Consider the following 16,025-nt stretch of genomic DNA (forward strand, 5'->3'; position numbering starts at 1 on the left):
TTCAAATTTCAATCGTCGTCTAGCAAAAGATTTTGGGGTTTTAGATCTCAATGAGTGACTCCGATCTTCCATGTCTTTAATCGTTTACCAATACCTCATCATTATCAGCTTCTCTCGCCGGAAAAGTAATGAGAGGCGGAGGAGAATCGGCGCCGGAGCAGAGAGATGTAGAGTAGTCCGTCATTTTTGTTTTAAGGGAATTGGGGTATGAAAGCAAACATGGGAAAGTGAAACAAGAGGGGTGGGTTAGTGAGAAGTTTTTTTATTTTTTTTTTTTTAATTTAAAAATGATAAATAAATAAAAGAAAATTAATATAGAAATTATTAAGGGTAAAATGGTCTTTTTATATCCAAAGGAATGAAGTGTGCAAGTTTTAAATAAACGAGGGAGGGTCCGAGTTAATTTTTGAAAATAAGGACTAAATACGCTTTGTGACATGTGCACGAGGAACGATTGGTGTAATTTATAACTTCCTCAAGTTACCGGTCTTAGATTTTCATTTTTGGTGGGAGACGGAGAGAGGAATAATGGCGAGTGACGGAGCGGCTGTGGATGCCAGCGATGCAGCAGCGGAGGTAGTTGATAAACAGCCCCACAAGTTAGAGAAGAAATGGACGTTTTGGATCGATAATCAATCAAAACCTAAACAAGGCGCTGCTTGGGGCAACAACCTTCGCAAGGTCTACACTTTCGAAACTGTACAAGAGTTTTGGTGGTAAACCCCAATCACTATTTGTTGTTTTCTGTAAATGCAGTAAATAAGATTTATCTGGATGTACCTTTTTCTATGCTTCCATCCCATTGTTAGAGATTCTTGGTTTGATTATCATAATAATTGATGCGAATTACTTTGCTAAAATGATCTGATTTTCAATTAATTGTTTAATGAACGAAATGGAGGTGAATCTAACAGATAGATGAACTTAAAGTCTATCAAAACAAACCCATTAAGTTGATTGATGACGAAATTTATTGCAGTTTATACGATCACCTAAATGGGAAGATCCAGAGTGTGCTAGTGGGGGAAAATGGACAGTTACTAGTAGCAATGTTTTTAAAGCTCAAACTGAGCATTGGAAGAAAGTGGAACGAAATTATAGACGTGTGACAGATAAGATTATCTACAACTTCCATGTAAATCTCATTATCTTTGATCTTATTTATATAAATATTTCTTTATTCCATTTCTGCCATTTTTTGTGAATGTGATTCAGGATGATTCCGAGACAAGAACATCAAAATTAAGGTCGGTACAATGTGTAAATTCATGCAATATAAGTGACTTCGTAGATACTATTTACTACTTACTATCGTATCGTATGTTCAATTTTGAAGTTGACATATGTTATTATTTTTCCAATTCTGAAAGCCATTCCTCAAATCATGATTACCAACCAACATATTAAAGCTAAACTTTTCGATGATATATATAGTTATGAAATATTTGAGGAGAAAAAAAATATTGATCTTGATACAAACTATGAAAAACTAAAAGTATGTTAAGCTAAGAATCCAAGTCTCTCTCCGTTCTTTTTCGCTAGACGAATTAGCCCTTGCCGTTGCTTGGAATCGGCCCCTATCGATTTACAAAACTCGGTGATTACCTGAAAAGCATAAGGTCAGTTGTGTAATTTGTTATTTCAAAGACTATATATTATATACCTGTGAGTGTAGAGCAATTGCTTTTCCTCTAAGCTGATTGAAGCGTTTTTTTCCGACTATGTTACGAGTGACGACGACTAATGGTGCAAAAAGTCCTTTCCCTTCATTCACGTTTCCCATCATTGGGCCAAAACTTAATGGATTTCTTCCGAATCTAACCCTAGTCGTCTTTGTGAGCATGGTGGAGTAATCTTCACCGGCTATGGTGCTGCCCCAGCTTCCATGGAAGGAGGAAGAAAAGGAATTAGTTGCAGTGATGGATGAAGTCGCCATTGCTGAATGGAAAATTTGGTTGAAGGAGGTTAAAAGGCAGGAGATGGATGATATGTGATGTGAAGCCTTGAGAGCCACAGATACTTTGGTGGTTTATAATTTTTGTTGATTTTTTTTTTTTTTTTTTTCCTTTTAATCTACGCGTTTGAAAGACTAAATAGAGAATTTCTTCGTACATGGGTCCCCACTTTTATTTCATACAAGCTTATTCCACTTTCTTTGCTTTTTTTTTTTTTTCTTTGGTAAAACTAAATAGGCTTGTACGAAAGTTAAAAGATTCTCAAGCTTGGCTCATTTAAGGTTATGTTTTGTAAAACTAGGGTTTTTGTTTTTTAAAATGAACGTCTAACTTCTGTCGAACATATTTATAGAAGAAGAAGACTTCGACTAAAAAGTAAAAAACTATTTGTTATTTAAAGTTTGCACCACGTCAAATAAAAAAAAAAAAAAACTGAAACTTAAATAAATTTGTTTTATTTTTTTATTTTTGTTTTTGTTTTTATAATTTAATACTTTTGATTATTATAGTTTTGACATTGGAATTTAATCCATGTCTTGTTTTTATTAAAAATATAAATTTCATATTTTGTATTAACTACTTAATAAATGTCATCTTGTAAATTAATCATATGTTTTTGTCTGCTATACTAAGGGTGAGCATGTGGACTCGATTAGATTTGAACCTTTTTTCGGACCCTCAGGTCAGTTCTAGGATTTGATCAAAATCGGTCTGGTTTTTTTATCAGTTCAATCCGGTTGGTTACGAATAAAAACAGGTTTTTGCATTGATTTTAAAAAATTCGAATCTATTTTTTGTGAAATTCTTTAAACAAAATATCTCTTTCGTTTTAACTTTTAAGTCGGATTCATAATATGTAGTTTAGAGTTTGTATATGATTTTAACTATTATTTTGTTGCATTTGATGTTATATTTAATGAATTACAGTCATTCAAAGTTAAGATATCAAAACTAAAATATTTCAGTTTTTCAAAAAGAAATTTAAACTTTTGTATCATGTGAAATTTTTTAAATAAACATATCTCACTCGTTTTAAGTTGGATTAACATATAATTTTTTTCAACGTTTAATTTAAAGTTTCTAGTCTTGTAGTTGATTTTAGACTATAATTTTGTTATTTTTTTGGTGTTATATTTAATGAATTACAATCCTTTAAAGTTGTGGTATCAAATCTAAAGTGTTTCAGGTTTTCAGCAAGAAATTTAAAGTTTTGTACTCTTTAAAATTCTTTAAACAATCATATTTCATTTGTTTTAAGTTAGATTGACACACAGTTTCTATTCAAAGTGTAATTTAGAGTTTGTAGATAATTTTAAGCTATAATTTTGTTGCTTTTGGTGTTATATTCAATGAATTATAATTCTCAAAGTTGGGATATCAAAGTTGAAATATTTCAGATTTTCAGCAACAAAATTTAAACTTTTGTATTTTGTGAAAATTTTTAAACAAACATATCTCATTCGTTTTAAATCGGTTTGTAATGCAATTTTTTTCCAACGTGTAATTTAGAGGTTGTAGATGGTTTTAAACTATAATTTTATTGTTTTCGGTGTTATATTCAATGAATTACAATCTTTCAAAGTTGGGATATCAAATCTGAAATATTTCAGCTTTTCAACAATTATTTTAGACTATAATTCTGAATTTTATGGATCTTTGACATATAAATCATATGAAATGGATCTCGGTAGAGTATCGAAAATTTCTGACTTTGGAATTGTAACGAATATTGTGAGTTCTTTGAAAAATTCAAGAGAAAAACAGAGTTTGTTCGGCTACATCAAAACGTTTGGTAAATCTTTTTTATTCGGAAAGTTTTACATGTGGACATACATAAAAGAAAGTGGTCAACCAAAACAAAGTTTCTCGAAATGTTAAACGACACGAAGGTGAAATATGATAAAGTTTTTAACTTATTCGATTCAAAGTTCAAACAAATGGTATAAACAATCAAAGTTTGATCGATCCACCGAGTACAAGAAACGGAAACGTATTCATTTTTAAGAGTTGTATCAAACCGAGAAACGTATTCATTTTAACGAGTTGTAACGTATCAAACTCACCAGCATATTCGTTTTAATGATATGTATCAAACCCAAAAATGTGTTTTACAGGTTGTACTGTATGCATGCAAAGTTGTACTAGTCCAAGAACCAGTAAACCCAGACCTGGACATGGACCCGGTAAGTCTCATCCCGTCTGATCGATGATCCACAATATTCTCTAAAACTGGTTTGGTCCAAGTGCTAGTTCGGTCCAAAAGCTCACACATACGTTATACTACATTGTGCTTCATTTTCGTTTTTATTATCATCAACGTGCACATGGTTATTTCGAAGTGGGATATCGAGTTGATTCTTATTATTCAAGTATTCTTATTTATTAACAATGTATTTTTTATAAAATGTAATTATAAAATGGTATTGTAATTATAAAATGTATTTTTATAATTAGCAATGTTAATTATTATTTTTTTTAAAGTAAACTGTATGTCCTTATGGTTTGTAGAAAACTATGGATGAACTCAAAATTTTTCTAATTTGCACTAATAGTCGAAAACTTAAACTTTTTGTGGTTATGGTCTCAGAAAACTTGAAATAACTGTTTTGACCTTTTTTTTAATAGTATCTATTCTAATAAATAAAGGTTTTTGTTTTGCCACATTGTCACACTCTCATTTAATTTGCTAAATGTCATTTTGTGGTTATTTTGAATTAGTTTTTTCCACATGTCATTTTATGAGTTTTGTATTTTATTAAATTCAACATAATATTTTAATATAATAATTGTAATAAATGTAATAATAAATAGATATCAATTTCATTAATTACGTTACCTTTTAATTTAAAAATTCTCAAATTAACGTTCATTAGTTTCTTTTGTTTATTTATTTAAATTTAAAAGATAAAAAACATTTTAGTTATAATAATTCATTATTTTTCTTATTTTGTTAAATATTTAAAGTTCTCCAATATTTTTACTTTTATATTTAACTTTTTTTTTTTAAATTAATCTATGTATTACATGGGTCTCACAACTAGTTCTCCCTAATAAATGAAAATAATTTTGTCATTTGTCATCCTGTTATGCATTATCCTACATGTACTTTTGTGGTAAATTTACATTAAATTATATTTATGTGTTATTTTATCGTTTTTTTTTTTTCATTTTGTTAAATTTCATATAATACTTAAATGTAATAAATTTAATAATAAATGTATATCTAATTCATTTCTAAGTTGAATCCCATTATTTTAGTTGTTTATTTATCTAAATTCTTAGTTTAAATTTAAAAGATAACTAAGCACTTCAATTTTAATACTTAATATTTTACTATTTTTCTTAAAAATTCAAATTTCAAAATTGTTAGATCTTTATGTTTTTTTTAATAAACTCATGCAATATATGGGTCTCACAACTAGTTTATTAATATCTGAATATTAAAAATAAAAAAAAATAAAAAAAAAAACCTAAAGAATGAGCCAATCATCATCACCATTAAACCACTTTACCTTTCATCTAATGTTTCTTCCATTTTCTCTTTTGTAGTTGTTTGGTTGCCAGTGAAATTGCTTGCAATCATCATCACCGTTAAACCACCATACCTTCCCATTAAGAGCTCTTTCAAGCAACCACCACTGATAAACCATAATGCCAGCCTTTGTGCCATAATACTCCAAATCACAAAACCACCCATCTAGCCCATTACCAACTGTTCTTAGGTTAAATTTCCAAATGATACCCTACCCTTATATCCTTCCAATCATATTCTTTTCAATCAATAACTGTAACGACAAAAAATTTAAACAAAATTTAAACTTTTCAAAAACATCCCAATTCATTAAGTTATTACAAAAAGGTTTCCAATACATTTATTATGAGAGTATTCTCAGGTCCATATCATAAAACATAAACACGAGGAGTGGTACGATCACGCCTTTGCGTTGCCACAGTCTCTTGAAGAACCTGAAAAACATTAAACCACAACTGTAAGCCCGAAAGCTTAGTGAGATACCCCCAAAATACCAACCACATATACCATACACATAACATGCTATATCATATCGAATCACAGAACAACCATGCATATCGGGTCTACTGTGAGATTGGTCCACCGTGTCAGACCTTCAGTCCACACTACAAAAAAATGCCAATTAGTGACGAAAACAAAATGGTCACTAACAATAGAAGGAGATATCACTAACTGATTTAGTAAGGTGGTGTTTGTTTTTTCTCCGCAGATCTGTGTGGGCTCTTTTGTCTGCGCGGCGCAGACCACGCGCAGACTTAAAGGTTTACAATGTGTTTGTTTTTCTGAAGTGCGTAGACATAAAAACGTCTGCGCGAGGTCTTCACCACACAGACTTGGGCCAACATCTTCTAACGTCTACGAGTGTTTTAAACCTAAAAAAAAAAAAAAAAAACATGTCTTCTATTGCATCCGCCTCCATCGTCAAACCTTCCCACGGTCCACAGAACCATCCATCTTCAATCCATCAACCATCGAAGGCATCCCCGTCGTCGATTAGCCTCCCCCCCCCCCCCCCCCCCCCCCGTGTCGCCGATTAGCACCCTCGTCGCCGCCTGCTCTCCGATCGAAGGCATCAGGAGCGCATTTGGACTTGTACAGCGATTGATTCAGGTGACCAGCGTCGACCATCGAGGCATCCCCGTCGCCGATTACCACCCTCGTCGCCGCCTGCTCTCCGATTGAAGGCATCAGGCTCATCTCGAATTGTATCGCGATCGATTCAGCGACCAGCGAAGCGAACAGGTATCTTCCTTGCGTTTTTTTTTTTTTTTAGTTCCAAATGAAATTAACATGAAATTGATGATTAATTGGGTTTTCTTGTTATCCCTCCGCCAATGGTTCTCAATCAAACACCCTTCCAGTTTTCTTCAAGCATCTCTCTATTTGGAAATTCCGCTCCAGCTTTTGGCATTTGTGCTTCAGAGGGCAAATCCGGTAATTCCACTATCTAGGTACACCTCCACCACTAGCATATTCTTGTTAATTGTTATTACAATAGATGTATATCTGATCCTTCACATTATGCTATTACAATACATGTATGATACATGATCAGATTAGGTTTTTGCATACAAAAAGAATGGAACCAAAGTCATGTATCATGTTTGATTGATATTCTAGAAAATAATATAAATATATAGAGCCTATTTTGCTGAAAATTAAGAGAATTAAAGAAAGTCTTGCCTTTTCTTTTCATTTTTATGTATCATAAGTAGTGCAGAATCAGAAGAGTAGAAAGTCTTGCAGTGAAATAATGCTGAAAATTAAGAAAATTAAAGAAAGTCTTGCTGTGAAATAATGTTGTCAATTGTGAATTGTTTATTGTTGTGAAACAATGTTATCAATTGTGAATTATTTAATGCTGGGAAAATTTGTGCTGAAAATGTGAAAGAATGTTTTCAACTAAGGATATCTAACAAGTCATGTGAAAATCACACTTTAGTTGTTGATTGTTTATTGTTATTTGGTTTTGAAAATACTCTTGATTGTTTCAAATCATTATTTTTTTTTTTGTAATGTGTATGATATGCAATACTTTATGGAATCATATTTGTCAATTTGTGAATGCTAAAATACCTTATGAAATTATTATTGTCTATGATATATTGCTTATTAGAAATGGGAGAAAAACAACAATGGACCAATGAGCATTTAAAATGCTTATTGGATACTTGTATTGAAGAAGTAGAGAGTGTCGGTAGAAAAGGATTGAGTTTGCAGAAAGACTCATGGATAAGGCTTGGAAGAGTTCTTAAGGAGAAATTTGGGTTTGAGTTGAGTCAAAAACAAATGAAAAACGCATATGACAATTTGAAAGCCAAATACACAAGATGGGTGTATTTAAAAAACAAAACTGGTAATATATACAACTCTCAAACAAACACTTTTAACTTAACAGCCGAGGAGTGGGATGATTTTAAGAAGGTATATACACATTTATATATATATATATATATATATATATATATATATATATATATATATATATATATATATATATATTAAACATTTATGTTTGACGTCGCCAAATATTCTTATACTATTTTTTTTGTTACATTTGGGTTTAGGGGCATCCGAAGGCTGCTTCATTGAGAACAATTCCACTGCCTTTTCCAGATCTTTGTGCACGTCTTTTTGATGGAAATAGTGCTACTGGTAATTTTAGGAGTTACTCAACCCAATCATCATCAGTAGCTGGAGCATCCTCTTGTCGTCTTCCACCACTTCAGATTACCGCCACCCCTTTTCATGCAATAGATGATGATGGTGAACACACTTCCCACCCCTTTTCTGCCGCTCCACCTTCTGCTGCTTCACCTTCTGCCGCTCCACCTTCTGCAGCTTCACCTTCTGATGCTTCACCATCTGGTAACCCCAACAAAAGGGCTAAACCCTCAACTCCTATACCTCCTAGTGCCTCACCGTCTACTTCTTCAGCTGATGGAACTTCTATTACTGGCGACGATTTAGCATTAGAAATGAAAAAAGCTTTACAAAGTTTGACTAAAGGGTATACAATCCCTCAATGTTTAGAGAAGTTAGAGGTGCTTCAGTTAGGCCCCACCGATCCATTGCGCTTTGTTGCATATCATATTTTTGGAGGGACCATGAACATGAAAGAGATGTGGATGCATTTTCCTGATGTTCCTGAGATATTACGAGGATGGCTTGAGATGACGGGTACAAGTGTAGGAGTTTTGAATGATGGAAAGATTGTCCGATGATTGTTCTAGTGTTGAAACTATTTGTTAGGTCTTTTTGCCTTTGTTGGAACTGTTTTGTTAGGTCTTTTTTCTTTTCTTGGAACTATTTTTTTGTTATGTTGCTACTTGGAATATGGTTTATCTAATGTTTTTTTGGTACATAATGTAATGTGTATTTGCTACGTCAAATATAGTTTATGTATGTTTTTTTGCTACTTGAAATATGGTTTATGTAATGTTTTTTTTTTTTTGTGCTACTTGAAATATGATTAATGTAATGTTTTTTAAAGTTCTACTTTGTTGTTTTTAGGTTCATAATGGATCACGATCAAAAGTTACTTCTCGTAATTCTTATGTACCTGTACATCCGTTTTTTTGGAAGAGGGGTGTGAAACGATTGCGGGATAATGATTCGGAAATGACAGGACATGAATACACATTGGAGTTGTTACATCGTAATCGTTTACAATGTGTTGAAGTACTACGCATGTCTCGTGACTCTTTTGTACGACTATGTGCTCATTTTAGAGCAAATTATTCATTAAAGGACAGCAAACATGTATCGGTTGAGGAAAAGATGGCCATGTTTTTTATGATGATCGGCCATAATAAACATTACGTGATTATCGAGCAGAGATTTCAACACTCGAAGCAAACAATTCATAAATTTTTTTATGAAGTGTTGGAAAAAATGATGCTTTTCGCACAAGATGTTATAGTACCAACTTCTTTTAATCCAAATCCAAACATTCCAGGACATAATAGGAGGCTACGACGGGTTTTCAAAGGGGCGGTCGGTGCACTTGATGGCACTTTGATACATGTTGTTGTCCCTGCTAAGAAACAAGACTTGTACAAAGTAGGATTATACACAACCTCTTTTTATGTTGCTCTTTTTCAGTTTTAAGCTATTTACAAACTTTTCAATGTCATATAACCAGGAAGATGCATCAAGTGAGTCAATTACAACAAAATTGCTAACAAATAGCAAAATAGTAAGTGGAAATGTGGAATATGAGAACATGAAGATTAAGTAGTAACCTCTAGTCACCAAGTTCACTTTCAAAAAAACACAACCCATTTAATAAATAATCAGACACATATAATAAAATAATTTATAATTCAAATTTCATCACTTCTTCATAACAGGAGTCAACCTAAGATGGGAATAATTCCTTATTGCTTTCGGGGATGCAATAACTTCAGATTGTAATCCTGACTATCACTTCTTCTTAGCTGATCAAAAAAATAAAAACAAACTTTTTTTCAACATTTTCTAGAAAATTAACATTAACAAGATTAAAAAAACTAACCATGAGTAATTAAGGGTTAGCATAGCAAAAAACTTTCCTTCACTGTTTAAAACTTCAACCACCTGTCTTGCACGTTTTGCTTTATTGTTAAAACAAAACTCTAGGAATATATAAAACACAGTAAAAATAAAAAATAAAAACCTTCATGATTTCATGATTCTTCCATGGTCCTTTATCAGATAGAAGACACCCCCTTGATCTGCACAAGTACAAATGCCACCCAAAAATTTAGGCAATTTACTGTAAAAAAGAATATGTTAACTGAAATATTTTTTTAAACATTTATGTAATATAATAATTATAAAACATATATGATTACTTGGAATTGATAATCTCAACTCAGACAATTTATTCTTGTTTTTGCATCTAAGAACTTGAGAAATCACCAAACAGAAAGATTCATTCCTAAAATAGTTATGAAGAAAACAATGAAAATCTTTTAAGAGGTAATACAAAAACATATGCTATGACTTATGAGCTACATACATGAATCTTTGATGTTGTTTAGGTATCAGCAATCTAAGTTTGACAATCTGCCATGGTCAAACATCAGACTAAATAGAGATCTAGAAAGGAGAAAAAGCAACAAGATAAAGTCAACATGCCTGGGAGACATGATATTCTTGTCCATTATTTAAGGAGAAAATGAAAAATCCTTTGGATTCTTCTGACTCTTCTGCATAATTTGATGCAAAACTCTACTCCGAATCATTATTGTCATCAAAATTTTGAGTCAATCCAGCGTGGTTCACCTATAACAAAAAAATAATCTCCTCAATTATCATGAATGAGAAAACGAGTGCACTATAATATGAATACTTTTAGATCCAATAGTAGAAGGATGTTAGAGATATAATGAAGCGATTTAGCAAATAATGGATCAGAATGTATAAGGAATGGATCATATGATTGCTTCCAAATATGTATATAGTGTATAAGCAAGCAAGAGTGAAGAAGAAAACATATATGATGAGAAATGGGAGCATCAAAGTGATCATGCTTAATCATGTTTCCAAGCATTACAAACATGGTGATTGTAAGTACACCCCTGTGAGGATCTACCTTGGATATATCCCCATTTTGCATCAGATCCATTTCTTCTGGATTCCTCTATAATATTTATTCTAATTCTAGTTCTAATGCTAATGCAACTACCACGAAAATGCTGAAATTTAATGTTTTTTTATGTCAAACCTAGTTAGCATTCACATTATTATACTTTTCGTACTTGAAGTATAACAATGTCTTAAGATACTTTCTGAATTCAAAATGTAAATCTGGAATAGAGACACTGACCAAACAATTTTGTGCTATTGCAAATGATGTTTCTCATGTCAAATGTTTATAAATCAAAATGAAGAACAAGATTCAACTTATTGTAAAGAGAATAAATCAAAATGTGCTAATAGTATGTGAGGATTTCCCCCAAATTGAAAATGAAATTGACTTACAGGGGCAAATTCGGGGGAGAGAGTGAGAGTCACGAAGGACAGGTTAGAAGTAGTAGCAATTGACGGCCCACGACATTGGTAGCAAAATAATCCAAATATGAAAAACATACGAACGTAACCAACATAATCATGCTCCGACAGCCCCAATGACTCGTCGATCGTAGACCACTCAGATCGCTACTGAGAGTACCGCAGATGATCCATCTTGGGTGAACGTCTGGTGGTCTAGGTCAACCACCGTGGGTTCGGTGGTGCCACAGTCGATGAGGTAGTGATCAGCGGGGAAAAAAGAGGAGACAACGACAATGGAAATAAGAAGAAGAGATGAAATTCGGATCGACATCGCTAGCATTTGATATTTTGAATTGGAAATTTAATCAAAATTTGATGAAATTTAATCGATGTGAAGAAGAAATTTGGGGTATTGACGCGTTGTTTAGCTTCACCGTCATTACCTGAAGACTTTTTCAACTTGAGTGGTTCTTCTACGGTGGCACCTTTTTCTCCATTTTCAATTTTGGCCATCATAGTTTCAAACTTTACAAAACAGATACGAATTATTTTCGTTTGAATAAGAATTTGTTTAATAACTAGTTTTCTCAAAACATATTATGATCTTTATTTCTCAACTTCTTAGATTTAAAATAATCAGTTTTAGATAAATTTGTAATGGTCTACATATTAAGAATTTGTTTAATTGCACCGGGCCTTCAACCCACCTGGTCCACTCCCTGAGTCTACAGTATGACTGGTCCACCCGCATCGGGCCTTCAGTTGGCCTGGTCCACTCTCTGAGCCTCGGCACGTCTAGTCCGCCCCCGTGGGGCCTACAGCCTATCCGGACCGCTCGCTGGGCCTTCGTAAAAACTGGTCCGCCCTGCGTATCTTGGCCTACAGCACAAAGTAGGACCCGCCTCAACCCAACTTGACTTTTGATTGTTATAGTTTTGACATTGGAATTTAATCCATGTCTTGTTTTTATTAAAAATATAAATTTCATATTTTGTATTAACTACTTAACAAATGTGATCTTGTAAATTAATCATATGTCTTTGTCTGCTATACTAGGGGTGAGCATGTGGACTGGACTGGACTTGAACCTTTTTTCGGACCCTCAGATCAGTTCTAGGATTTGATCAAAACCGGTCTGGTTTTTTTATCAGTTCAATCCGGTTGGTTACGAATAAAAACAGGTTTTTGCATTGATTTAAAAAAAATCAAATCTACTTTTTCTGAAATTCTTTAAACAAAATATCTATTTCGTTTTAACTTTTAAGTCGGATTCATAATATGTAGTTTAGATTTTGTATATGATTTTAACTATTATTTTGTTCCATTTGATGTTATATTTAATGAATTATAGACATTCAAAGTTAAGATATCAAAACTAAAATATTTCAGTTTTTCAAAAAGAAATTTAAACTTTTGTATCATGCGAAATTCTTTAAATAAACATATCTCACTCGTTTTAAGTTGGATTAACATATGATTTTTTTTCAACGTTTAATTTAGAGTTTGTAGTCTTGTAGATGATTTTAGACTATAATTTTGATATTTTTTTGGAGTTATATTTAATGAATTACAATCCTTTAAAGTTGCGACATCAAATCTAAAGTCGTTCAGTTTTTCAGCAAGAAATTTAAAGTTTTGTACTCTTTAAAATTCTTTAAACAATCATATTTCATTTATTTTAAGTTAGATTGACACGCAGTTTATATTCAAAGTGTCATTTAGAGTTTTAGATAATTTTAAACTATAATTTTGTTGCTTTTGGTGTTATATTCAATGAATTATAATTCTTCAAAGTTGGGATATCAAAGTTGAAATATTTCAGTTTTTTAACAACAAAATTTAAACTTTTGTATTTTGTGAAATTTTTTAAACAAAGATATCTCATTCGTTTTAAGTCGGTTTGTAATGCAGTTTTTTTTTTCCAATGTGTAATTTAGAGATTGTAGATGGTTTTAAACTATAAGTTTATTGTTTTCGGTGTTATATTCAATAAATTACAATCTTTCAAAGTTGGGATATCAAATCTGAAATATTTCAGCTTTTCAACAATTATTTTAGACTATAATTCTGAATTTTATGGATCTTTGACATATAAATCATATGAAATGGATCTCGGTAGAGTATTGAAAATTTCTGACTTTGAAATTGTAACGAATATTGTGAGTTCTTTGAAAAATTCAAGAGAAAAACAGAGTTTGTTCGGCTACATCAAAACGTTTGGTAAATCTTTTTTATTCGGAAAGTCTTAGATGTGGACATACATAAAAGAAAGTGGTCAACCAAAAGAAAGTTTCTCGAAATGTTAAACGACACGAAGGTGAAATATGAAAATGTCTTTAACTTATTCGATTCAAAGTTCAAACAAATGGTATAAACAATCAAAGTTTGACCGATCCACCGAGTACAAGAAACGGAAACGTATTCATTTTTAAGAGTTGTATCAAACCGAGAAACGTATTCATTTTAACGAGTTGTAACGTATCAAACTCACCAGCATATTCGATCTAATGAGTTGTATCAAACCCAAAAATGCGTTTTAACGGGTTGTACTGTATGCATGCAAAGTTGTACTAGTCCAAGAACCAGAAAACCCAGACCTGGACATGGACCCGGAAAGTCTCATCCCGTCTGATCCATGCTCCACAATATTCTCTAAAACCGGTTTGGTCCAAGAGCTAGTTCGGTCCAAATGCTCACGCATACGTTATACTACATTGTGCTTCATTTTCGTTTTTATTATCATCAACGTGCACATGGTTATTTAGAAGCGGGACATCGAGGTGATTCTTATTATTCAAGTATTCTTATTTATTAACAATGTATTTTTTATAAAATGTAATTATAAAATGGTATTGTAATTATAAAATGTATTTTTACAATTCGCAATGTTAATTATATTTTTTTTTAAGTAAACTGTATGTCCTTATGGTTTGTAGAAAACTATGGATGAACACAAAATCTTTCTAATTTGCACTAATAGTCAAAAACTTAAACTTTTGTGGTTATGGTCTCAAAAAACATGAAATAACTGTTTTGAGCTTTTTTTTTAATAGTATCTATTCTAATAAATAAATGTTTTTGTTTTGCCACATTGTCACATTCTCATTTAATTTGCTAAATGTCATTTTGTGGTTATTTTGAATTAGTTTTTTCCACATGTCATTTTATGAGTTTTGTATTTTATTAAATTCAACATAATATTTTAATATAATAATTGTAATAAATGTAATAATAAATAGATATCAATTTCATTAATTATGTTACCTTTTAATTTAAAAATTCTCAAATTAAAGTTCATTAGTTTCTTTTGTTTATTTATTTAAATTTAAATGATAAAAAACATTTTATTTATAATAATTCATTATTTTTCTTATTTTGTTATATATTTAAAGTTCTCCAATATTTTTACTTTTATATTTAACTTTTTTTTTTTTAAATTAACCCATGTATTACATGGGTCTCACAACTAGTTCTCCCTAATAAATGAAAATAATTTTGTCATTTGTCATCCTGTTATGCATTATGCTACATGTACTTTTGTGGTAAATTTAAATTAAATTATATTTATGTGTTATTTTATGGTCTTTTTTCATTTTGTTAAATTTCATATAATACTTAAATGTAATAAATTTAATAATAAATATATATCTAATTCATTTCTAAATTGAATCCCATTATTTTAGTTGTTTATTTATCTAAATTCTTAGTTTAAATTTAAAAGATAACTAAGCACTTTAATTTTAATAATTAATATTTTACTATTTTTCTTAAAAATTCAAAATTTCAAAATATTTAGATCTTTATGTTTTTTTAATAAACTCATGCAATATATGGGTCTCACAACTAGTTTTATTAATATCTGAATATTTAAAAAAAAAAAAAAAAAAAAAAAAGAATGAGCCAATCATCATCACCGTTAAACCACCTTACCTTTCATCCAATATTTCTTCCATTTTCTCTTTTGTAGTTGTTTGATTGCCGTTGAAATTGCCAGCAATCATCATCACCGTTAAACCACCATACCTTCCCATTAAGAGCTCTTTCAAGCAACCACCACTAATAAACCATAATGCCAGCCTTTGTGCATAATATTCCAAATCACAAAACCACCCATCTAGCCCATTACTAACTGGTCTTAGGTTAAATTTCCAAATGATACCCTACCCTTATATCCTTCCAATCATATTCTTTTCAATTAATAACTATAACGACCAAAAATTTAAACAAAATTTAAACTTTTCAAAAACATCCCAATTCATTAAGTTATTACAAAAAGGTTTTCAATACATTTATTATCACAGTATTCCCGGGTCCATATCATAAAAGATAAACACGAGGAGCAGTACGATCACGCCTTTGCCTTGCCACGGTCTCTTGAAGAACCTGAAAAACATTAAACCACAACTGTAAGCCCGAAAGCTTAGTGAGATACCCCCAAAATACCAACCACATATATAATACACATAACATGCTATATCATATCGAATCACAGAACAACCATGCATATCGGGTCTACTGTGAGACTGGTCCACCGTGTCGGACCTTCAGTCCACCTGGTC

At 31.6% G+C, this 16,025-nt stretch overlaps 1 protein-coding gene, 1 long non-coding RNA gene and 1 pseudogene across 7 annotated transcripts; 1 reads left to right on the top strand and 2 right to left on the bottom strand.

Moving 5' to 3' along the window:
• Window positions 1-526: 526 nt before the first annotated feature.
• Window positions 527-2,160, top strand: LOC145002757 (eukaryotic translation initiation factor pseudogene; annotated as a pseudogene). The gene is made up of 3 exons (XR_013661872.1): window positions 527-711; window positions 980-1,135; window positions 1,216-2,160. The product of XR_013661872.1 is annotated as a eukaryotic translation initiation factor pseudogene (transcript).
• LOC145002205 (protein PROTON GRADIENT REGULATION 5, chloroplastic-like) lies at window positions 1,404-2,005 on the bottom strand. Its single transcript, XM_078961498.1, has 2 exons — window positions 1,664-2,005; window positions 1,404-1,605 (listed from the first exon to the last, which is right to left on the bottom strand). The coding sequence occupies exons 1-2, from the start codon at window positions 1,934-1,936 to the stop codon at window positions 1,501-1,503; spliced, it is 378 nt and encodes a 125-aa protein (XP_078817624.1). The 5' UTR covers window positions 1,937-2,005; the 3' UTR covers window positions 1,404-1,500.
• Window positions 2,161-9,675: 7,515 nt separating the features above from the next.
• On the bottom strand, window positions 9,676-11,922 carry LOC145001728 (uncharacterized). 5 transcript variants are annotated; one of them, XR_013661698.1, is made up of 7 exons: window positions 11,455-11,921; window positions 10,609-10,755; window positions 10,490-10,536; window positions 10,323-10,408; window positions 10,145-10,202; window positions 10,004-10,065; window positions 9,676-9,926 (listed from the first exon to the last, which is right to left on the bottom strand). It is a non-coding gene; the product is annotated as an uncharacterized LOC145001728 (long non-coding RNA). The 5 variants fall into 5 exon arrangements; XR_013661696.1 differs by having other exon boundaries at window positions 10,490-10,755; XR_013661695.1 differs by having other exon boundaries at window positions 10,323-10,755; window positions 11,455-11,922.
• Between the last annotated feature and the right edge of the window lie 4,103 nt (window positions 11,923-16,025).

Source organism: Lactuca saligna, chromosome 6 (genome assembly GCF_052625555.1).
Source record: "Lactuca saligna cultivar CGN05327 chromosome 6, ASM5262555v1, whole genome shotgun sequence".
Lineage (NCBI taxonomy): Eukaryota > Viridiplantae > Streptophyta > Magnoliopsida > Asterales > Asteraceae > Lactuca > Lactuca saligna.

What these genes read in the sequence shown, in the direction of transcription:
- LOC145002205 (XM_078961498.1), bottom strand. Translation starts at nt 1,936, where the DNA reads ATGGCGACTTCATCCATCACTGCAACTAATTCCTTTTCTTCCTCCTTC. An exon ending in CAATTGCTCTACACTCACAG is followed by an intron (nt 1,606 to 1,663) that starts GTATATAATATA and finishes TATGCTTTTCAG; the next exon opens with GTAATCACCGAGTTTTGTAA.